General features: G+C 41.1%; 1 protein-coding gene across 1 annotated transcript in view; it reads left to right on the top strand.

The window, feature by feature from the left end:
• Positions 1-25,326, top strand: part of FAT3 (FAT atypical cadherin 3) — a 353,905-nt gene that overhangs the window by 291,620 nt on the left and 36,959 nt on the right. Inside the window, 7 exon segments of the mRNA XM_075742391.1 lie at positions 5,910-6,299; positions 8,873-9,087; positions 9,748-9,885; positions 12,580-12,723; positions 13,247-13,444; positions 15,926-16,724; positions 24,634-24,768. Coding sequence (XP_075598506.1) covers positions 5,910-6,299; positions 8,873-9,087; positions 9,748-9,885; positions 12,580-12,723; positions 13,247-13,444; positions 15,926-16,724; positions 24,634-24,768 — 2,019 coding nt within the window.

The following is a 25,326-nucleotide window of genomic DNA, read 5'->3' as shown; positions in this document are numbered from 1 at the left end:
AAGAAAAGTGAGGCACTGGGGTGTGTTATGCAAGGACGTTATGGAAGTTCACGATCAAAGGATAGGCCTGTGTTTGGGGATAAATTACATCCATCCTTTGTGCAGGGATAAATTAGAGGACCTCACAAGATTCCTGCTATCTTTATACTCTGTCATTTCTATTAATTTCTTTAATTTTTGAGATTTCCAAGACATTGTTAGCAACATGGAGGCAGAGAACTAGACAAGGAGAATTGTACCTCTTGGATTATGTTGACTAAGTAATCCCTGTATTTAAACTGGATCACTGAAATATATATGTGTGTTTGCCTCTGTGTGTGTATATATATGCATACATACATACATGCATATTTTTAATGTATATCTCTCTACATGTGCATTCCATTGCTTCAGGCTACATTGCCCAATGTTGTCAGCTGCAATGTGTAACCCTAAATCAGGTGTATCCAAAATGGCCTCCTCCACTTCAGAAAAATAAGCTTATTCATGATCAGCACAAGGAAGTGAATCATTCAGGAGCACTGATGGAAACAATTATTCCTGTCAAGTCATGAAAGCCAGTACTACGGGCTATGAAAATGTCTGCTAGAAAAGTGAGGGAGGGTGAGCCAACCATCCAGATCTCATCTTCCCACCAAAAAAAGACACCACCTGACCTAGCTGAAACGGAAAGCAGCGTTTTAGATATACCACTAAAAGCTTATGCCTGCCATTTCTCTCCAGTGCTTCCCTTCAGTAAGGGGTTGGTTATCTTCATCTCTGTCCTCTGTGGCCCTCCTTCCATCCCATGGTACCATGACTCCACTGGAGCACTGGTGTGAGTAAAGGCCTTTGGGGTGAAGGCTATCATTTACCCCCAGAAGAGGGACAAAGCAGTGAAAGCCTGTCTCAGTAGAAGTGTTACAGATTGAACTTGGCCAGCTTTTCTGCTTAAGTTGTAAAAATCACTTGAAATATCTTTCCCTATGGGGCTATATATTCTTCTACAGTTCAGCAAGGTACTTCTGGCAATATTTTTCTCTTTCATCTCAAAATGATGGAGTAGAGTATCATAAAATCTGGTTTAGTATTCGTCTTTTGTCTTGTTTGCTGTTAATGAAGTTGTGGACTTTTAACTTCCAGTAATTGGTGTTGTGGTTAACATTTAGGTAATCAGAAAAGGCCATAGGTACACGCCAGTGTTAATAGCCACACCATGAAAGACAGAGGCAAGAGGAAGCACGATAATCAGATACCATGGTTGCAAATCACTGCTAAATTGATAAATAGCTTTATTTACAGCTCTCTGGACAGCTTTCTGTTTTACTTCTTGTTTGTTTGTTTTTAATTCTTGCCATTATTTTTCTTTCTGTAGGTTTTCAAAATGAAAATGAGCAGATGACAAAGTTAGGCATCATTTTTCCAGAGATAAACAAAAACGAGTGGGCTAGCTGCACTTGGGGAAACACATTAAATAATGAGCTCAGGGTGACAGATGAAAACAGAAAGGAGAAGCACACTATGTATGGTCTTTAATACGTGTAAATTTTAGTTTGTGTGTGATGCAGTTGGCAGGTAACGCTGACTGCAGGAACTCGGTGTCATATGGGCATTGTGCCTGTTGTGTTAATGCTCAGCCTTTTCATTTGTGTTCGTCTGGATCAAACCATGTTGTAACTTCACCATTTTCAATTGGGCTGCACCTCAAATACTGTGTTCGGTTCTGGGCCCATCACTACAAGAACACTGAGGTGCTGGAGCATGTCCAGAGAAGGGCAACGAAGCTGGTGAAGGGTCTAGAGAACAAGTCTGATGAGGAGCGGCTGAGGGAACTGGGGGTGTTTGGTCTGGAGAAAAGGAGGCTGAGGGGAGACATTCTCACTCTCTACAACTACCTGAAGGGAGGTTGTAGCCAGGGGGGTGTTGGTCTTTTCTCCCAAGTAACAAGTGATAAGACAAGAGGAAATGGCCTCAGGTGTTCCAAAGGAGGTTTAGATTGGATATTAGGAAAAATGTCTTTACCGAAAGGGTTGTCAATCACTGGAACAGGCTCCCGGGGGAAGTGGTTGAGCCACCATCCCTGGAGGTATTTGAAAGACGTGTAGATGTGGCACTTAGGGACATGGTTTAGTGGTGGACAATGCAGTGCTAGGTTAATGGTTGGACTCAATGATCTTAAAGGTCCTTTCCAACCTAAATGATTCTACGATTCTATGAGTTAGACAAAGAGGAATTTGATACTCCTGAATGATAAAGAAAGGTTATTTTATCTCCCTGGTTCTATTTAGTAATGATATAGAAGATGTCATTTTGTGAAATTCAGTGCATGCCCCTTTGTTTTAGTACAGAAGAAAACAAGGAAAAAAAACCTGTTTGAAGGATGTCATTTGAGGTACTAGACAGCTGTATGTTGTACAAGCTCTTCACACCAGAGATTTGGCAAAGGGCAATATTCTATCATATGCTAATACAAGTCTAAATAGAAAATGTGCTTGCTTATTCCTTTATTTAAAAAATGTACTGCAATCCTCTTAGAGTAATAGTAATTCCTTCAAAGCTTTCCATGTTCAAATAGCTTATGTTCGTGATTGGCACCTTAGAAATCTGAGAAGTTTAACTGAGTAAGTGAATAGACACAACGCAGTTTGCAAACGTTAATCCCCCAACAGCTGTGGGCAAGCAGTGTGGGAGGATTGCTCTCTTTACCAGTGCAGGAACCATGGTGTTGGAGCAGTCGTTTCCTTTCCACAGAAAACACCTCCTTTATAGTCACAGCAGAATCTACCATCGCCGCCTCAGCAGGGATGCCATTGACACACAATGGTGGATGCTTCTGTCTCAGCAGATGGCAGCCCCCTGGACTAAAGCATTTTGGATTCCAGTAGAAATTATTTCCTACCTCACCTTTGCCTCCTGCCTATTTTGTTTCCAGCCTTGGGTCAGGAAGCTGAGTGGAAACAGCTATTGATGCAACACAACACTTTCTTCAAAGTGCTGTTTCTGCCACAGCTTTTCATTTAATTCATTTTCCTCCCAAGAAACAAGTGTTAACCTCCAGCCCCACAAAACACTGTAGGAGAAGGTCAGCAGGCAGATGAGATATGCCTCTGTATTTCTCCTTCTATTCTGCCTCTGCATTCAGGCTGAAGCCACCGAGGGTTGGTATCTGTGAGTGTCCCAGCTCAGGTCCTCTGCCCTGATCTTCTACCTCTCTTTGCATAAAATGGCATTTTCACCTCTAAGAGCTTTTCCTCCAGGTCCATGGGAAAAATAAGAGTGCTTTTGTCATCAAACCAGACTGGTACAAGATAACCCACATCCCTGGAACTTCTGTATTCCTCTCTTGTTTTCCAGGAAAGAAAAATAAAAGCACTTGCCTTCCAGAAGTAACTCTCTTGATTTCTACCTAAAAATCCCTTATATTAGAGTTAGCAACCAGAACACCATAATCTGTATCTGAACTGTGTCCGTTGTAGGATCATTAGCAATCACTTATCTAAAAACATTACTCATATTTTGTTAATTTATGGACACCACCTTTAGGAAGAAGAATACAAGGAGAGTGGTCGGATTATATATCAATCAGACTGCAGTCACCAGAGTTACTACTTCCTGTATGTAAACTCACCCTGTGTGGTGTCACATGCACCAAATTCTGTCTCTCCCCACTCCCTCTTGCGAGATATTCTTGCTAAAGTTTTGGGGTGTTTGAAGACATAAGGCATGGGTAGGCCATGTCCTTTCTAGCTATTGATGCCTTTAAAGACCTTGGTATCTGAATCTTCTGTCTTGTGCCCAGGTGTGCTGTAGTATCAAATAGGAGTTTTGTGCCAGAGAAAAACCCAAACCAGGCTCTCCTGCAAGCACAGACACATATGCGTGGAAAGTGTGTGTTAAGGTCCTTGCTTCAGAGAAGTATTTAATTCTGTGTAGAAACTGGTAGACATCAAGAGAGTCCAGTACAGAATACTAAATAGCTTTACATTTAAAACTCATGTGTAGGTTGGGTGTTCAACTGCATGCTCTGATTCAGGCAAAAATCCCCTTTTCCAGCATCCCCAGGGATCAGGTCTAATTACTAGCTCATTAATTGTTCTGGTCAGGTCTCTTCCTTTTTGTAAGTGGAAGTTTGGGGAGGATTTCTAGCAGAAGGAGATCCTCCCCTGTTAGAAATGTAGACACACCTCCAGCCATTCAGACCCTCAAAACCTTCCACTTTCCAGAGGGTTTTACTCCTTTTTTACTTTTGCCAGTTTGGCTGATGGTCAGCTGACGGAGCATTTGGATGCATGTAGAAGAGGCTAAGTGAGGAGGCAAGCGTGGTCTCCAGCAGACTGTCGGGTGTTCAGGGTCGAGGTATTTCAACACATGAGAGTCTCTGACTAGTTCATGGGCTGAGCTTGGTTCCTTGTCTATGGGACAGCAGTCACCTCCTTGTCTGCCTTGCCTGTTTTGTTGAAGGACAGCCTCTGTATTTTTCACATTTGAGATGCCATGGTAAATAGAGAGGTTCTGCTGTGATTTAAAAAAAAATAAAAAAAAAAATAACAACCTGGTTCATTGCAATATTGCCATTTAAAATTTTCCTTATTTTAAAGACATTTGAACATTTAAAATATACTGTGGTGTCTCAAGCACTGCATAAAAACTTTATTCCCTGAAGAGGCCAAATAGCAATTCCTAATGCTCTCCAAGTAGGCTCTGGGACTTTGTAGTTGCTCTGGCTTTTATGTGTGTGTGATTGAAGAAAGAGTCTCCCAGCTCCCCCTTGTGTGGATGCTTTACTCCTGCTATGTCAAGCAGAAAACAAATGTGATTTGTGCTGCTTTTGATCAGACATTTCTACAATGCTTTGCTGCTGGAAAGCAGAATAATACTGTCACAAATTTTAAATTAACAAAATATGCCTAGAAGGGATTGGTAGCTCTTGTTCATCTGATTAATGTCAGGCTTGTAAAGTCTGTTCTCCAACAAAAAGGGCAGCAAATGCTCAAGTGAGAGATGTTAAAAACAGAGACTCTCCATTTAGTGGATCTTTGTGTTTTAGTTACCATGTGCAGCACCCAGGACCAAATCACAAAATCAACCAGCATCGAGGGGGTTGAATTAGATTGTAACTGTGTTAGCTTTTAATTAGATTTGAAATGGCTGTCCCACTGTAGTGCAGCAAGCAACCAAGTCAGTACCTTCCCCTCAGGCCTTATTACTGACAACAACCTTAGCATAGATCTGCATATTCAGCAGCCAGGTGGATAGATGTTGTGTATTGGGAAATACAGGCAGGACTGGAAAAACACAGGATATCTTCTTGTACAATTCAATTTTCACTCTCAAATCGGGGGAGTGAGGGACTTGCCTTTCTAAAATGTCCATGTTCTGGCAGGAGTTCTTTGATGCAGCTTTTGTCTAATAGGTATCGTCTGATGATAATATTTTGCTGCTCAACAGTGGAATCAAGGCAGCACAGGTAGCAAGTACATTCTGTGCCACTTGATGTATTTTTATGGGTTTATTTTTCCCTTATGTACATTTCTATTCCTCCAAGATGTGCTCTGAGACATTTCCAATTTCAGCATTCCGCCTGTCTCATCTAATTCAATTGTAAGCTTTTCTGGGCAAGGACCATATCTGGATTGTGCTTTCAAGTTTCATTACACAGCAGTTCTGCAAAGTGATCTTTTAAAAAAGTATCATGGTGAGGGAAGGAACTTAGCTTATCCATGGGGATTTGACATGTGAAAAGAGCATGTCCTGATCTCCCAAGCCTTCAGCAATTCTGTACCCACAGGTGCTCCTACTTCCATGTGCACCACCTCCACTGGAAATTATCAGTGTGATAGCAGATCTTGCTTAGGCTTTCCATTAGATGGGAAGAGTTTGTTGTTTTCTTTATTTCACTTTATCATTTTTCATATTTGCTTCTCTTTCAGGTGTGAACAGAAAAGTTACCTATTCTCTGGCAGACTCCGCAGATGGTTACTTCTCAGTTGATCGGTCATCAGGAATCATTATTTTGGAGCATCCTCTTGATAGAGAGCTTCAGTCTTCCTATAACATCAGTGTAAAGGCCTCCGATCAGAGCATTGTGTTGACCTTGTCCTCATTTGCCACCGTTACCATTACAGTGCTAGACATTAATGACAACCCCCCTGTGTTTGAAAGAAGAGATTATCTTGTTACAGTACCTGAAGACACCTCACCTGGTACTGAGGTCCTCTCTGTTTTTGCTACAAGCCAAGACATTGGAACTAATGCTGAGATTGCCTATCTCATCAGATCAGGGAATGAGAAAGGGAAGTTCAGGATTAACTCAAAAACAGGTTTGTAAAGCAGCTCTTACTTGTATGAGCATCAGAAAAATGCAAATGCTTTGGGGAAGGCTTTTGAACAAAAAAATTTCCAAGGACAGAGAGTTGGAGCTTGTCAATGTGGAATTAGTTGCACAGTTAAAAACCAATTTTAGGTTGCAGAGTGATGTAAATTACGGTCACACTCAGCTGCCGCAGCTCAAGTGGAAAATACTTTTCTCCATTAGCGTGTCTGTTGAAGTCAACGTAGATGTGACAACCTTTTAGCCCAACTGCACAACCCTTACACTTACGAACACTTGCAATGTTTACCTGCTTACCAGCTGAGTACAGTCTCAACACTCTGGACCTTAGCACGCATCAGACAGTGCTATCAGGACCAAGTAGCTGGCAGTCCCAACATGTCAGGCAGTGACTGCTATTTATACAGCTGTATATATCTTCACTGACTTAGGTTGCTTCTTATTTGTGTTGTCTGACAGTTGACTTCAGCCATGGTTTGGGTTTATTGGGGTGGTTTTGTTATACATCACAAATTTTAAAAACATACTGCTGCTTCTCTTCAAGAAATACTAAGAAAAGCTGCCTTATTTGGTCCAAATGGCTCATTTTCTTTGAATTTCCTTAATGGGATATATTCTTTATCCTTATTGAGGTTTTAATCCGTCAGCAGACAGTAAGCTATGATTCTTCTGTGCTTCCTGTAGTGGATCCCCTTATTCTCATAACATTCAGGATGACCCGTGCAAATCTGGCACCAGAGCTTCAGAGCAAAACAATCTTGGTTTTGAAAGCTGAAGGTAACACTTGTTTGAGTGCAGCTGTAATAACCAGTAACCTGGAAAATCTCAAAATGATGCATTGTGTCACTTATATTACTGTGTGCAAAAATCTCTTTCCAGTCTGCGGAGGCCACTGCCTTACGTGTAAGGGACTTAAGATAATTGTGTGTTGTCTGTTATCTTCGTAATGTTGATTAGCGCTAACAAAATTTAAACATAAATACACCTAGACAGCAATACTTAACTTCACATTTGACAATGAAGCCAAGGAGATAAATCAATAAAAACCCATAATGAAGCTTAATCACACAGAGAAGGAAAAAAAAAAAAAAACAAAACCAAAAAAAACTATTATTCATTAATGTGTGACAGCTCCATTATTATCGGTTTAGAGGCAGGAGCTCAGTTTCCAGACAGCCAGGTGCTGATGTAGCATGCCTGATCAGGGCTTGAAAAATAATGCCCTTCACACCATTTATCAGTGGGAACTCTTTGCTAGCCACTTGGAAGCTTCTCTTCAGGGCTCCTGCTTCCAGCAAGTCATGCTGAAAGGTAGGATTCATTTGGAGAGAGCCCAGATGAGATTAAGAGGAATGATCTGGGGTCTATAAAATGTGGCTTACCAGGAAAGACTAAAGGAATTGAGGCTTTTTAAGCTAGAAAAGAGAAGTCATGCTGTTAGTATTCAAGCTTGTAAAAAGTATCTATGGAAAGGAGAGGAATAAACTGTTCTCCAAGCCCACTCATGAGAAAAGAAGTTGTGGGTGGGCTTAAATTGCATTTGCATTATTTCGGTTAAATGATGGGAAGAAATTCCTCACTGTAATGCTTATTAAATACTCAAATAGATTTCCTAAGAAGGTTAGGAAACTGATGCTGGAGGTTTATAAGAACATTAGAGATGAGTACCTTCAAGAATGATTAGGTTCAGCTGACCTGCGTTGGGCAGCGGTTGGACTAAATGACCTTTAAGCCCCATACATCCCTGCTGATGATGGGTCTATATTGGAAAGGATTTGGCTTGCCAAGGTTAAGGATTTGGCTTTAAGTCTTTCCTGCTGTGCCCAGTATTACCTCCTTCAAGGCATCACCAGTAATCTGTGCACAATCCACTCCTCCCTTCTTGTTAAGGTTATGGTTGTGTGGGAAACAGGTGGAGGGGTTGCATAAAAAGCATTTCTGTCCTAGAGGGGGTCTGGGTGCACAGAGTGAGTTAAGTTACAGAGAATCTTAATTTTCATTGCGTAGTGAGGGAACCCAAAATTTATAAACCTAGTTGAGTGGAGAAGTCCCTGTTTAATCACATAAATGACAGACTACTGATTTCTCAAAGGTATTCATACCCCATTCATTTGTATTTAATTCATGAGAAGTTAATTACATGGGAGTGAATTTCTGTTGACTTGTCGGGCTGATTTCCAGAGTCGGCATCCAGTTCCCCCACAGGCTCTGTGCATCAGCCCAGGCAAGTGGGTGGATATGGCCTCCACTTCACCATCTACAGTACTGGTATAATAAACGTTATTTTCATGAGAAACCATTCATTGCTTCATGCCTTGTGAAGGCCCTTTCTGCAGAGTCAACCCAAGTGCAATTGGCATAATTCTTTAATCAAACAACAGCATTAGAAATCTGACCAAATATTTTTATTGGATTGGGCAGTGTTACAGTTAGAACAACATATTTTGTATGTGTGCCATGGTGATAAATAGCATACTGTACTATTTACTACAGCCAAATCCCTTAGTCCATAGCATTATTTGTCTTTTGCTGGCTGTTGACATTCCCTCCCTTGCTTCAAAGGAGCGATTTCCATTTTTGAAGCTTTGGATTATGAATCGTGTAAGGATTTCTACTTAGTAGTGGAAGCAAAAGATGGAGGTACTCCAGCCCTGAGCGCTGTTACAACTGTGAATGTAAACGTGACAGACGTTAATGACAACGCACCGAAATTCAGCCAGGTGGTCTACAGCGCGGTCATCAGCGAGGACGCTGCCATCGGTGATTCGGTGATAATGGTGAGTGAGGCCGTGGGCGGCATTTAGGCGGGATGAAACCCTCTGCCACATGACCTTTATTAAAGTACTGCTGCGCTGGTTAATAATGATAACTACTGCATCTTGAATCACCCAAACCATTCTCTAGCCAATATTCTGCATCTCCTGCTTTCCAGGCTGTTGCCAGTTTTCCCCAAAAAAGAAAGTAGCAGTAGCACTGACTGTTTCTTTTTAACCCCAATATGCTGTCAAAGGCTAATGGCATGTTTGAGGCTTTGCATTTCATGAGTCAGCCAGAAACAAGTGGGTTTTATTGGAAAGGCAGAATTCAACTTTTCAGTGTAATACGTAGTATTTGTGTCACGTAGTATTTGTATCTATTCAGTCTGGCATGTAGTGGGCCATACCTAAACCTCACAATACTGTCATCGTGGAACTTGTGGATCCAGAAAGAAAGCGTTATATGGAATATTAGGATTAAAATATTGTGCATGTTTTAAGGCTAAAATTCCAAAAGGTCCAAGGGGAGGAATCAAAAATTGATTGTCTTGATGGCGCAGAGTTCAGATGTAACTAGTCTAATGGAATATGAAGTCTTGCTTTTGGGATATTGAGCAAATAATGTAGTATACGGATGGCTTAATAATTGTTTTGCTAATTTTCACTCTTCCTTCCAAAAAGTTGATAGCAGAAGATCTGGACAGTCCTTCCAATGGCCAGATTCATTTTTCTATAGTGAATGGGGATCGAGACAATGAATTTTCAGTTGATCCTGTTCTGGGACTCGTGAAGGTTAAAAAGAAATTGGATCGAGAAAGGGTAAGACATGTGGGACTTCCTGACTTACAATGACTTACAGATGTGTATTGATCTCAACTCTGCTGCTAGCTCATTTTGAAGAAGCTTCTTTTATAGACTGCAGTGATCAGTCTAAGATGCTCTAATGGGTCTTTCTAATGTTGTTCCACTTCTTCCCACCCCAGCCCTATCCTCAGTACTATCTGCAACCCAACTGCTCCGCTAGCGTTCCCATCCTGCACCAACGCAGCAGCTGAGGCCAGGTTGGGGCAAAAAGCAATCCTGGATTTCTCCTGGTGCCACCGGCAGCTGTTGCTGCGTTAATGAACTGCCTCCTCTCTCCTGCGTGTGCAAGCACACACGTGCAGCGGTGTGTGCAACTGAGTGATTACAACATCCTCCAGATTGTGGCACCAAGCACCGAGCTGAGACCTCAGCCATTAATTAGCACTCTGCAAAACATGTCACTGGGGAGGTGATGTTATGAAGTGGCCAGGCTGTACCAAAAGTGAAAGAGTGCTTCATTAAACAGATTCTGCTGCTTTGTTTGCTCACTAGATTATTCATTCAGGGTGATTTATCACCATTTTGCCATAGCTAGCAATTAGCAGCTTTTGGAAAAAAACAAACAAACACAGTTGCCTGTGCTGTTAGCAGGGCAGGAGAGTGCCACATGGCTTCAAAAGTCTTGTAACACAAAAAATTCCATGCCTCCTGCCTCTGAAGACTGCTTCCGCTGAGCGGGGGAAGCTGATTGCTGTCCCCAGAATATGAGATCATTTGGAAAATCTCTGTGTTGGAAGCAAGGCTACTGCTTAAAACAGTGGCATATATCCTTTCTGTATTGTCACAAAGGCAGGATTAAATTGCCAGTGTTTGATGGCAGAATGACTGGACTGTCGAGGACAGGGAAGTAACAATGACTATGCATGTTACAAATTTGCTGCAATGTATTTCTCTTAAATGGCACAGACTTAATTTGTTAATATGATTTGGGGGGGGGGGGGTTGTTGTTTGTTTTGGGGGGTTTGGGTTTTGTTTTTTTTTTTAGTTTCTGAAGTGTACTCATGTACATCTGCATTCAGACACACACATTCACCCTCACCAGCATGTGCATGTTTATTGCCAGCTCTGTTAGATCTGCATTTTCTGAAGTTTCCCTCGGTTAAAATAAGCTGTGTTATTGTCTTTTTCTTTGCTTCCTTGGCACATTTCCTAGACACAGGTGTTTCTTTCCCTTCAGGGAAAATGATACATGATGCCCCATCTGCTGTAGATCCCCAAAGACAGTGCTAACTCCCAGGTTTCAGTGGTTTAAGGAAACTCATTTCCAGAGCTGTAATCACATAGAAACCATGATTTTTGTCACCTACCTTTCCGGGATACATGGAAATAAAAGCAAACACACACAAAATTTGAGAGAGAACCCCACAAAACTGTCAGTCTTGATTTTAGCACTAGAAATTACAGCTTGAAAGGGGAAAAAAAAATTTGATTCTTTGCCTCAGTTTCTGGAATTTCCGTAGCTCAGGATTCTTCCTCCCTCCTCTGCCACTGCACCCCCACCAAATCACAGTCTTTCTCCTCCCTACAACCCCTCCATAAAACTGTTACCTTTTTCTTTAGCTTGGTCCCACATCCCAGAAGAGCCTCCTTGTTTTGTACAGTTTGCCTGTACTCCTTCTTCCTACCCAAATGGCTTTTGTTTTTCAAAGGGCTTTGGATTTACTCCCACCCTGAAATATCACCTCTACCATTATGCCCTTCCCCTCTGTGGGGGTGGGTTTTTTTCCCCTTTCCAGCCCCACACAAGAGGCTGGAGTGGGCTGTTTTCTCTGGCACGCGGTTTCCCCCTCGCTCCCTCCCCTGTGGAAGGATTCACGGGCAGACGTGTCAGCAGCTCTCCCTGGGGAGCACAGAGCGATATACAGTAAAAAGCGGTTGTAAGACGTATGGAGCCCAACATAAGGATGCAGTTCATAAAATCAAACTGTTATCCATAAGCTGTGCATAGACGCAGCTTTTGCAAATTGTCACATACGCTCACACCTCAGGCACGGGCACATATGTGTGTAGAGGGCCCACGGGTGATGCACTGAACTGCCCACGCCATGCTGAGTAGTTTGCGGCTGTTGCAAACAAGTATGCTCAAAAAAAACCCTTTTCTACTGAATGGTGGATAATACCCTGTTGCTACAGAGACTGTGTTGTCCCTAGTAGTCCCAAATGTTTTCCAATGTGTTTAAGGCAACTGCCTGTGAACTTTTTCTTGGTTCTCCATCACCATGTTAGAAACGTTGTGTGTCAAACAGGCTCTAATAAGCAATTTATACAAACCAGCCATAAGATAAATAGAATCAGGTCACATATCCCAGCTGACACCAAGGAGAGCCGACAATGTTAGCTACAGTAGTAACATCTGAGTCTGGATATTATCCGCCATTTATTTTTTGTCTGCCCCTTTGTTTCAGGAATCCATCATCTGATACAGTTATTTTAATACAGTGAAGCTGTTATGTTTATTGATAGCCTTATAAAACAGAAGTTGGGACACAGTATGGCAGTAAACAGGATAATGTTATACTAAGGGCAGGGAAAGTAATGAGGCCAAACAGCTTTCCTTAGAATATGGTAGGTGGTGCATTGCACGTAAAGAAGATGAGTTAAAATTTAAGACCACTTTCACAATGATTTAATGTTTTCACCTTTTTGCAGATATCTGGTTATTCATTAGTTATCCAGGCAAGAGACAGTGGCACCCCTCCTTTGTCTTCATCTGTGACAGTCAACGTGGACATTTCCGATGTGAACGATAATAGCCCTGTATTTACTCCAGCTAACTATACAGCTGTAATTCAAGTAAGTTTATCCTGCACATCTAAAACTTCTCTGACTTTTAAAATATAAAAGCATTTGGTTTCACTTAAGTAGCTTTTGATGATTTATCTGCCAAAGATGTATCAAGTGATCTTATTTGAAGTAAAGTGTAAACACATCTTTCTTACCTCTTTGGTAAGTTCCTGTTTGCTGAGGCTCCTTAACCTTGGCGTCTGTCACACGTTTTACTGCTCATCCCTGTTGCACCAGAAACTGCACTCTGGCCTCAAAAATTCTGAGCTGGGATGAGCTCAGACTTCTTTACACCTTGCTCAGAGTGTAAGTAAGTCTTAAGGTTTGGTCAGTCCTGATCAGACACAGTGTCAGGCAGAGCTCCTCGGTCCATCTCTGCTACCGGTCCATGGGGCATAAGCAGTGCCAAGTGAAAAGCTGTCTTGGGCAAAGAGCTTCGGTTGAATATGCTCGATAGCAATATGTGGTGGTTTATGATTGTGATATGTGTAATTTTAATCCTTTTCTTTATACACTGTGTATATGTGTAAAGGAAAATAAACCAGTGGGCACAAGCATTTTGCAGCTGGTAGTGACAGACAAAGACTCTTTTCACAATGGCCCCCCTTTTACCTTCACCATCCTCACTGGCAATGAAGAGGAGGAGTTTACGCTGGACCCTCAAGGCGTCTTGAGATCTGCAGTCATTTTCAAGCACATGGTTGCAACCGAGTATGTGCTCTGCGTGCAGGTACGGTTTGATTTTTGCATCTGCACAGAAAATAAAGCCCTCATAGTGGTAGGTCATCTGTGCATTGCCTGTATGGGTTGGTTTTAATTGACTGTATTCTATGAGTAAATACCATGCATTCCAGTTTACAAGTGCACAACATGGTATATTTCCTTTGATGTCCTTAAACCTAATTTCATATAAATATAAATAGGTAGCCAGCCACTTTCCAATTTCCTCCGCATGAAATGGATTTTCTGAGCAGCGGCCGTTATGATTTAAGATTTTCATCTTTTTTTTTCTGTAGCTAAGCGAGGAAAATAAGCAAAAATGCATTATATACATATAAATACACCACAGAACGAGTGACAGCAAAATATTGTTCTAGGAAGGAAAATCACTTCTGCTTTTAAGTCATAAATTTAATCATAAATTTTTGGAAACCTACCAAGAATTCATGAAATCACATTTCCAAGGTCAACTTAGCTTTTAAAGAATGTGAAAATAAGACATGCAATGGAAGTCCAGCTCAAACTTAGCCTTAGAGTCATTGTTGAGGAACTTTGTAACCAGGGTAATTCTGATTACAAAAAACTGTAAATCCAAAAGTAATTTATCCACATTTCTCAGGCCTGCCAGAGAAAATGTAGTAGGGTTCAGTAAATAAGCAAGTCTAGGGAAGGAATTACCCCTCTTCACAGCAATGGGACATGGTCCTCTAATCTAAGTCTGAAATGCAGGCTTCCTCCACTTGCTTTACTAGGATTGATTTTTGTAAATACAGCCTGTCTGCTCCTTTACAAGGACACTTAATGCTGTTTGTAGCAGTAGCATACTCAGTTAGTTGCAATTCAAAAAATATAAGCTCTGATGCTGATTGACAGTTCAAATCCAAGTAATGTTTTGCAAGTTTGCTGTTTAATATTCCTGCAACCCATTTTTGAGCTTGTAGGAAAATTAAAAAAACCTCACCTTTCATTCTTACCATATCTGCATCCTAAATATTCTGCTTTCAGGGCAATTTGGTAGCCAAAGTTCCAGAATAGCCAAAATTGGGCATTAGAATTAAATTTAAGCAGCATCCTCTAGTTATACAGATCCAAGTATGTCATAGAAATGAAATATTGGACAAACCACAATGTCTGAGATGCACCAACATGTTGAGAAAACCACACTGTTGGATGGTGGAGGCCTAATTCCTCCCAGTATTATTTTCTTTAGGGATTTCTGCAGTGAAAACATATTTTATAGTTTCCTGTTGTGTATAGACCATAGAAATGTTTCTTTCCATTCATATGTGCCAGAGGGCTGCTTTCTCCTTTCCACCATCATGTTCCTCCTCTGTGTTAGGTTTATTAAAAAGTAATGTTAAAATTGAAAGTGGAATGGGATGTAATCTCTGTGCATGTAAGTGTGTGTGTGTGTGCGCGCGCGCACATGAAACCTTTTTTTTAAATACTCCACCCAGCTCTTTTAGGAGTGAGGATGAATGATTTTTAGAGTGTCTTAAAGTTACTAATCCTTTCCTAGTAATATCCATATTACTGTTGCCATCCTGCCTTTTCTTTTTCTTCAGCTTGTAAATGTTCCTCCCAAAGATCTTCGAATGTGTGCTACATCTCTGCCCAGTGGTAGTTTAGTCTTCTGTTCTTCTCTGAAGCAAATAAATGTGTGGAGTAGTATATCTTAATAGTGACTCCAATGAAACATTTCTCTTAGCGCACGAAAGGACACTGATTCAAGTTTGCACACCTTTCTGTCAAGGTGGCCTTGGGTTTGTTGTCATACTTGCTCTTTTACTCTCTATAAAAAAGTGCAAATGATACTATCATGTGTGCTCTGGGTCATACAGTCGTCTGCCCAAGTGCAGTGCTGCTCTTATATTTTATCGTTAGTAACAGCACAAGCACCCTATTTCATTTTTGAAGGGTGATAAATTTTATTTATTTCAAGTGTGTTTCTTGCCTGCATCAGGTAAAGTAGTACAGAGGGCTGTAGAAAAAATCTGAACTCCCTCACAAACACACAAACTAAGCAGGGTCTGAAACACTTTGGAGCACACCAAGCAATGCAGAAAGTGATGCTGGAATTTCTCCGGGCTTCAGTCTCTTTCCCAGGGTAGAACTGAGCCCAAACTGCATTTGGTGCAGAGTATACCACATTCAAATGGCTTTGTTGTGAAGAGGACAAGTGATAGCTGTGGGATCCTGGGAACATTTCAGTTTGAGTAATGAGACATTCTGCTGACACATTTCTCTCTGCAATCCACTTAGATGAGATATCTGTGCTTCCCTAAAGAGTTTGTAAGTTCCACTGCTAGAAATAGCTGAGACATTTCTTTACATATGTATTTTGCAAATGCGTTTGGGAAGTTCTTTTGAGAGGTCTTCAGAATTACTGATGCTGTGAAGATATGCATAGTGAGAAGTTATGATTGTTGGCTGTGTTATATGTGTGTTTTATTTTGTTTTTTATTTTTTTATTTTTCCTAAATTGCATTAGGCAAAGGACTCTGGGAAGCCTCAGCAGGTTTCCCACACGTATGTTCAGGTGAGGGTTATTGAAGAGAGCATTCATAAACCGACTGCCATTCCACTGGAGATTTTCATTGTCACCATGGAAGATGATTTTCCTGGGGGAGTCATTGGGAAAATTCATGCCACGGATCAGGATGTGTATGATGTCCTCACATATACACTAAAATCAGAGCAGAAAAGTTTGTTCAAGGTCAACAGCCATGATGGAAAGATCATTGCCCTTGGAGGGCTCGATAATGGCAAGTATGTCCTGAATGTCTCTGTCAGTGATGGACGGTTCCAGGTACCCATCGATGTTGTGGTCCACGTCGAGCAATTGCTACAAGAAATGCTGCAGAACACGGTCACCATCCGTTTTGAGAACGTTTCCCCTGAAGACTTTGTTGGCCTTCACATGCACGGGTTCAGGCGTACCTTGCGAAACGCAGTGCTCTCCCAAAAACAAGACAGCCTGCACATCATCAGTATTCAGCCGGTGGCAGGCAGCAATCAGCTTGACATGCTGTTTGCAGTTCAGATGCACAACGGTGGTTTCTATAAGCCTGCCTATTTGATTCAGAAGCTTACCAATGCAAGGAGACACTTGGAAAATGTGATTCGTATTTCTGCTATCTTGGAGAAGAATTGCTCTGGACTGGATTGTCAGGAACAACACTGTGAGCAAAGTCTATCTATTGATTCACATTCCCTGATGACCTATAGCACGGCACGAATTAGTTTTGTGTGCCCCCGCTTTTACAGGAATGTGCGCTGCATGTGCAATGGTGAGTACCGCTCCCCCATCCCCTCCCATCTTTACACATTATGCGATAGGATCTTTTTTATTCCTCTGATGCAGATTAGAAGGGGCATTTCAATTCAGTCCGTTAAAGCACGACTGGCTGATGTATTGTGGGAATTGATTTCTCAGGCTCAGGAAGAATTGTTCATGTTTACTGATGTAAATGGAAGTTGATGAACTTTGGCCTTTTACGACTAAGACCGCTTTCCTGGAGGCTTTGTAATCAGAGCCATCAACCAACTTTGAGAGAGGGGAAGGAAGGGGAGAGGAAGGGAGAGGAGAAGGAGGGATGTACTTTCCCACCCAGTCGCTGCCATCACTGGAATAAACCTGGAGTGTGACCATAGCAGCACAGCCTGGTCTGCAGCGATGCACCAGTAGTCTCCAAGGAAAAGGACTTCAACAGTGCAGGTGGAAAGGACTTTTCCAGTCCCATTTTTGCAGAGAGGCATGGAAACCAATGAAGTATTTTATTAAATAACTGCAAGCAAGCACTATTCCTGACCTTTAATGCTACAGTAGGTGACAGGTTGGGTTTTTGGCTGGGTTTCAGGCTGCTCCACATTTTGGCAGGGATGTCACATGGGCATATATGACAAATAGACTCCAGAGCCCATCTTCCTTACGATTCTGCACTTGGAGTATAAAACCTCAGGCAGTTACAATAATAGTACTGTTTCTTTTGTTTGCCAGGCTATTTGCTCCTCATTCTACTTCATTTAAGAGCGGAGAAAAAAGCTGCTGTAAAATCAATACATCTAAGTCTCCCTCATCTTAAGCACACATGCACACATAAACACACAGAGCAGTACAGGAATTCAGCAGCCATGTCTCTCCGTAACCAACCTTTGTTTCTGCAGCATTCAGCAGGATTTCCTGTCTTACCATCAGCTTCAGTGGGGATGAAAATAGGCATAAATTCCATAAAATTTAACCAGAAATCATTGTCTCCTGCGGCACGTGAATAATAATGCCATGGAAGTTCAGTTTTGTAAAAATTCTGTATTTTCATGTACATTCAAGAGCAGAGTCTCTGGTCAATTTTTAAGTAATAGCGTTATAAGTTTCAAACAGATGTATCTATTGTAACAGTAGTCAGCATTTTGTTATACATGAAAGGCTCTGAAATAAAGGACTTTCACAGGTGTAAAAGGGACAACGCTGCAATATTCTCCAGACAAGCCCAGGAGCCAATGCAGGAGCACTGTCTGCAAAACACTTTTATATTCTCTAAGTCATAGCTTTGTCTCATGTTCGTACCAAGAAATCACAAATCCTCGTCTCCATGGGGATAGTGATAGCCTTCACTGTCAGAAATTTGTTTTCTGGCAGCCAAAATTTTCACTGTTTATAATTTAATTTCACTACTTATTAAAGTCGATAATGATATATTATTCCCTTCAGATACTAATAGTAAGTGGATCTGCCTCATAATCCCTTAGTTTTGCTCCAAAAAAAGGACTTTGCAATGCAGTACAGTTCTGATCCAGCAGCTCTCTCCCTTTTCGTCCCTGCACAGCAAGTTTGCACTGGAAGCACAAAAATTCAGCGGTTCCCAAATGCTTCTGTCCTGTACCAGTCAATCCTCTGCAATGCCTGGCAAGCTGCCGGAAAGGCAGCGTGGTTCTGCAGACCATCTGTGGTCCCTAGCCTCTGGACCATGTATCATGGCCTCAAAGACGGCTTTATGGGAACAGTTGCAACAGGTAGCTTGTCCTGGTCCAGCTGGAGAGCTGGATGGGTTCCCACAGCTCCTGTTCGAGCCACTATGTGCTGATTGCCCATGGGTCATCCACAAGCCGTGGAATGGGGTCGTGCGTGTCCAGCCTGGAACAAAAAAGTGTCCGGAGCTGCTGATTTAAGTATAGCTACCAGAGAGGTGCAAGCCTTGGTGCCTCTTGCTTGCGCAGAGATAAGAGATCTCGGTGGGAAGTAAAAAAATCCATGCTTTGCCCTCCTTCACATTAGTTAATGCTTCAGCCTCTTCTACTGCTTTTAATTAAAGGAGCCACAAGGAACGTCTTGGTATTTAGGTAGAGACACACACTGTGTTTTATCACATAGGAGGTAACACAGACTTCTGAGGGTATATTAATTAGAGAATGTATGTATAGTTCTGCTTTCATGAAGGCTAAAGACTAGGGCCAATAAAAGAGTTAGAGAAATGCAAATACTTCTTTGATCAGTAGTTCTTGTACATGCACATAAATGCAGTAAGCCAGGAAAAAGAGCAAAAATACTAGAATAAAGTTATTTTGGCTTAACAAGACAGCATTAGCAAGATACTATCTGCATAATAAAAGTATTATACTTCCTTTGTTACTAGGATAGTTTCATGATCCAGTCCAGTAAATATTAATAGCTTGAATTACGACAAAGCCATTAAAGTATTGCATATGTTTCCAGAGACCTGATTCAATTATGACCCAGAAAGCTTGAGTTTGAACTAATTCACTCGTTCTTGAAATATGTATCATACTTGGAGTGTTTTTCCCACTGGCAGATGTCACAGATATGCACAATTTATGCATGCCAGCTGTGCATAACTTACCTAGATTACCTTTGTGAGCAAACGGAGTTATCTAACACGAAAATGCAGGGAGACTGTAAAGCAGGCAGTGGGTGAACTTTGGAGCTTCAGCAGCTCAGTTCTGGAAGGGTAAGTTCGAAAGTTCAGGTGCATCAATCTAAGCCTTTAAAATCAATAAAATTGAACTAAGGAGTTTTCCAATAACAGACTGTCTCCTTAGATTACTGGCTCATCTGCTGATGTTTGTATGGAAAATATTGTAACAAGCTGTGGTTTGTTTCAGTGTGGCTGTAGGGGCTATGCAATTGTCTCCCATCGCATGACGGGAGGTATGCAAACATCTGTCAGTGCTTGTTGGAAATAAAGATAGGAGGACCGGAATAAATACATTCATGTGAAATAGTTCTGGTGACATTCTCATTTTTCAGAAGCAAAAAGCTATTCCGTATTTTTATTTTTTCATGAAGTAATTCTTCTGTGTTGAGAGAAAGATGCAGGGAAGAAGCAGGTTTTCTTGGGACTACTTTGCTATAGACTTGTTCTGCATTATAATCTTACAAAAGTGAGATTACATTAATATGTTTATGGGAGAGGGCTGGATTGAAATCATCTTGACAAATGTTGGTATATATCTGCATCTGAGCTGGTCACTCCAGACCCCATTTGCAGATAGTGGAAAGAATGAGGTATTTTTAATGATGTGATACATCTCTCCCTAGATGTCTAAAATCAGTCAGATGAATCATGCCCTAAAGTTAGATGAGATGAATTCCATTTCAAGTGTTTAATATGGTTCTGGCTTAATAGTTTGAAAGAATTTTTCTAATAGACCCAGAAGTGTTCAGCAAAAGTGCAGACACTCACATCCACATTATTTAATCAAGTGAACAGCAGTCTTGGACCACTTTCTCATGAAACCAGGCAATTCAGACTTTATGGAGCCACTTCTAGCATTTTGTGAATGTTCTGACAAAGGGAAATCATAGACTGTGATGAGCTGCTATTAATGCAGGACCTAATCTTCAGAGGTGGTTTGTGTCCTCAGCTCCACAGAGCACACAGTGCCTCTTAACCAGTCCCGTGTGTTTTGCAGGATTGGGCATCGGGAACCCAATTCCTATGGGTACAGCACCGCTGTTCCCATTTCAGGAAGCACACACCTACCAACGAGCCTTGCGTTCTCCTGGCGAGGTAGCCGGGGAGATTGAGGAAGAAGGTGCCCTGCCTGTGCTTGGGAAGAAAGAACTGCAGATAAATGTGATAGATTTTGTGCTGAGAATGCAGAGTCTCATCTAAAATGTGGGAGAGCTGAAGCACAAAGTGGGGGCATGACTGTAGAATCAGGGCAAGTGGGAATTGCTATGTGTGTCTTAAGGGAAGCTGTGATCGAGGAATGGATGGAAGAGGTCAAATGTCTTAGATCTTCTAAAACTGGAAGAGAATCCGATTCACCAGGACGCACGGCGTGGCCCATAGTTTTCCGGGGCACTTGTGCTAACTGCAACCCACGGCCGAGTTGTGCAGAAACAAGTTTGTGGTATCCGCGCTGATATGCATATGGTAATCTTTGCTTAAAATACCTGGTCACCATGCTCCAAAAGTAAAAACGAATTGCAGCTTATGATCTGACAGTCTTCCCTCCGCAATAAACTAATTATTAGATTGTTTACAAGTAACAGTTTGGAGTTTGCTTTACAGGCTTTCTGGGACTCTGGCCCTCAGGCGTCACCTTTCAAGCTTTCTCCTGCAAGCGAGAGAAACAAACTCTTTTTTTAATATTCATACAGATTCAGGAGAATGGGCTTAGAGCAAAACACCAAATATCACAAGGCTCAATTTAAAATTGAAGCACTCAATTTTCAAAATATATTTATATTCCTAGCAGTGATACTTTGTTGGAGGGACAGGAATTAAATAAATGTCTCATTTTGCAATGGAAGAGTGTTTTCTTCCTCAGTATACTAGTAGGGAGATTGTAATACTTTTACCTTCTGTTAGAGAATAAACTGAAGACGATCTGTCAAAATCAAGTGGGTCTATTCCACCTTTTCCTGCCATGCACCGGTTGATGCTAGCTCATGTGTCTCTGTGATACCTTGTAGAGAACAGCTTTATTAATACTAACGTGAGTTTCAAGGGAATGCTGTGCATTGTCTGGACTCGCCTACAGAAAAAAAAAAAAAAAAAAAGATCAATTCAAATCTATATTTCTTGAATCTCTTATTGGATGGTAAATAGACTGCTCTTTGGAGTGGAAATGCAACATTAGAATAATTTTATTTAAACTCAGGCTGGAAATCTTTGATGTGGACAACGTAACCTTGAATGATTTCACAATTTTGCTCCACATAGTTGTGAAATCAGCCTGAAAATGCATGTTAGCTAGGGCAATGCAATAATGCAGATTTGTAGCTTATGTACTTATAACCATACAGACAGGCATAAAGCATTTCTTCTCCCAAGTCTGAATATTTTAAAACTTTTGTGACAGCTATGAAATTCTGCTGCAGCAGGATGAATAAAAAGTTGATTTGCTTGTAGTTTACTAGAAGAACTATTCTTGGCCTGCCAAGATAATCAGTTCTTTCGTGTATCGCCACAGTTGCACTAAATACGTTATATCCTTTCCATATATTTCTTTGACTGTGGAAGGATGACTCTGAAGTACAAATCAGAATTTGAATCAGCTAAAAAAAAAAAAAAACCTGGCAGAGATGGTAACTAAGTTATTGCTTTATTGCTTCATGTCAAAGATACAGTCATAGGTTGGGGATGTGAAAATTTGCGGAGCCACGTTTGGAAATCTCAGGGCCCCTTTCTGCTGCACGCTGACAAGCTGTGGGGCTTTTGTCCAAATGACTTGTCTGTCAGCTACGCAGAGGCTCGCTTGAATTACAGCCTCACAAAAGGTTTAAGTGTGTTCAGAGGAGAGATATACTCTGTGTACAGCAGAATGCTGTGTATTTGTCGTATAAGAATGAAGTAAAATAGCCAGAAGAAGCAACTAGAAAATACAAGGCAGCCTGTAGAATATTGAACCACCTGTTATAATTTCAGAAATAATTGTTACTAGCCATTCAATTCCAAAGAATGAGTTTTCTTTTTTTCTTTAAAAAAAAAGAGGTACAGAAAACGTCAGGTTCTCTGTTAAATTCTGCAGATTTTACCTTTAAATACAATATAGTTCTCTGATGCCAACCCTATTAAATGACATTTGTTTCTTGATTGTATAAGACTTAAAATGTGACTGTATATTGCAGCTGTTATTCCTGTTGCCTACTCAAGTGATTAATAAAGATTGCCGTGCATCATTTTCTAACAGTGCTACAGGCAGTACTGTAAATCGTTTACTGCATAGACCTCTCAAACAAATGTTTGACAAAGGAGGGGAGGATGTTAAAGATTAAATTGACTGTGCTGTACATCAAGCAAGACATTTACAGTCATTGCCATATTTGTAGTCAGCCCATGTCCACTTTGAAACCTAGAGTAGTAATTTTTCTTTTTTCCAGAAAATACTTACAGTGCCAGGTAATTTCAGCTATGCTTACTATGAGCCCTTCTTGGCTGGTACTAAAGTGTGACAGCAATAAGCTTCTTTCTTTCATTACTTTTGGAGATATACTCTATGACAGGTTGATTCCTTCCTTTATAAATTGTAAATAAAATACATATGCTCAAAAAAATAAAGTAGGTTTTGAATATGATAAGGGTCCTGCAATAAACAAGAATTGCCAATATTCCGAAAGTGAAGGTAGGAAGGTGCTGACTTTTTATTGTTAAAATCATCACCTGCGTGTATTAAGTAAATGAATTTGATAAGCAAAACAAGAGACGCCTGTCCATTCCCAGCTGCTGGCTCCCCCTCCCTTCAAGCTCTGGCTGCAAATCTACAGAATAAGGGCAGGAATGCCTTTTTCCCTGCACTTAAAGGCTACTTTCATAGCAGCCACATGCAGATGTCCAAAGGTAGAAGCTGACCCTGCATCTACCAAGTTCCTTATTGCAACCAAGAAAAGGCTAACTGTTGTGGAAGTCGTATATTCCTGAGAATTCCTATATTAAGCAGCAATAGTTGTATTGTGTTTTGCATTACTATAGGCAGTGTTTGCAAATCTTTTAAGATTAGGGAAATCAAAACAGATTTATTTAGACACTTTTAGAAGTTATATAGAAGTGTGAGTCAAACCCATGGAATGCAAGAAGTTCCTTTGACATTGACAGGCTTTAAAGTAAGCCCTTGGCACGCTCAGCCTGATAGATGTTAAGAATTTAGGAGGTTTTGAGGAACCTTAATGTAATTGTGTCGCACAAGTATTTTAAGCAAATTTAAAACTCAGTATTCATCTGTCCCTTCGGGTTGCTTCCTTTGTGAAGTTAGTAGTAGTTTTGAATTCACTCGTTCTTGGGCAAGATTAGATTCCATACTAACAAAAGGTTTTTTAGGAAAGAATCGACACTAGCATTCAAAATAATTTTATCAAATTATGCTCTTCCCCAAATACAAAAGGACATGGATGATTTGCCCAATTTATAAATACAAATTGAAAGTGGCTATTTAGAATATTAAGTTTCTTCTTTCTTCAATTAGGTAATGACAAGAAACACAAGGAACTTATTCCTGATTTTCAAAATTTCTTCACTTTGAGTTCTTAGCATTCAGAGCAAGTAATCCACTTTCCTGTTTTGTTTTGGTTTTTTTCCTGTACATATGCAGTTCCGGATGCAACAGGACTTGTGTAGTCACAACCAGAAGAAAAGAGGATAGATTTTGGGAGCCTGGGCAAGGTGCACAATAGGATGTGAGATCTCAGAAATGTCAGGAGGAACATGGGGACAGGGCAAGTTTGCCTTGCTGTACGTCAGGCTGGCAGAGTGTCCTGTGCAGTATGAGACTGAAAAGCTGTCACTGTACCCCAGGCATTGCTTTTTCTTATTTTGTCTCCTAGGGAACTCTACTTCCTTAAATTTGCTTTTCACAGGGGCAAAAGGGTGTGTAGCTTCAAGTCATTAGTTTTCTCATATCTCTAAATCCCCTGCACAGGAGGCTTTTTGAGAAAATGAATGGCCTGAGAGTCACAACACCAATTATAAACCAGTTACTGTTCATAATAGTTGGGTTTTATAATACGTTGCCATGAGGTTTAGGGCAGTCTCTGAAGAAGAACCATAACATTTTTGCTATGTACTTGTTCAAAGGACATCTCTTCCATGAAGATTGGGGGTTATTTTTGTTATTATTATTAAGCCATTCTTTGCTCGTACTGAAGTGTGAGATCAATAATTGTCTTTCATTACTCTTGCATTGTTGCAGATCATGCTTTACACTGTGTACCACTGACAGTATTTTAACTTATTGCAGGAGGACTCTGCCCAGGGTCTAATGATCCCTGTCTGGAGAAGCCGTGTCCAGGGGACATGCAGTGTGTGGGGTATGAAGCTAACCGGAGACCGTTCATCTGCCAGTGCCCACCAGGAAAGCTTGGCGAATGCTCAGGTGCATGTCACAGCAGTAAAGGGGGATATACTTGAACAACAAAGTGCTGCCATTATCGTTATGTAGGTAGAGGTGCCACTGAAGTCAACAGAAGATGTACTGCTTAACCCTCCTCAGCATGGGCGTTCAGCATGTGTGTTTATAAACCCTGTAAAATACTTGTCTTTATAGCCATGGGTCTGTATGAAGACCATGATCAAGTTTCCATTGAGAAATTCCCACTGGCTTGGTTGAATCCCAGACCAGTAAAACAGGCTGCTGAGAAAACAGGACTTTTCCTAGAGGCTGTTATGCCAGATGTTTTTCTGCCATGGGCAAAGCTCTATAATTAACTCTTCTGCTTACGATTTAGATTACCAAAATTCCAGTCTTTATTAATGAAAACACTATGCTAACCCAAGAAGAAAGTTTGAGGACATTTGTTAGTTCTCTGCAGCTGTGTTGTTCCCTGGGATAGAAAGAGCCTGGTGGAAAGCCCGTGCAGTGGAACTTTCCGTTGACCTCAGTGAATCCAGGGCTGCATGACAGAGGACATGTGCTGTTTCTTTCCGTGATGGA

The sequence above is a fragment of the Balearica regulorum genome, chromosome 1 (genome assembly GCF_011004875.1).
Source record: "Balearica regulorum gibbericeps isolate bBalReg1 chromosome 1, bBalReg1.pri, whole genome shotgun sequence".
NCBI lineage: Eukaryota > Metazoa > Chordata > Aves > Gruiformes > Gruidae > Balearica > Balearica regulorum.
This window is presented reverse-complemented; position numbering and strand designations above follow the sequence as displayed.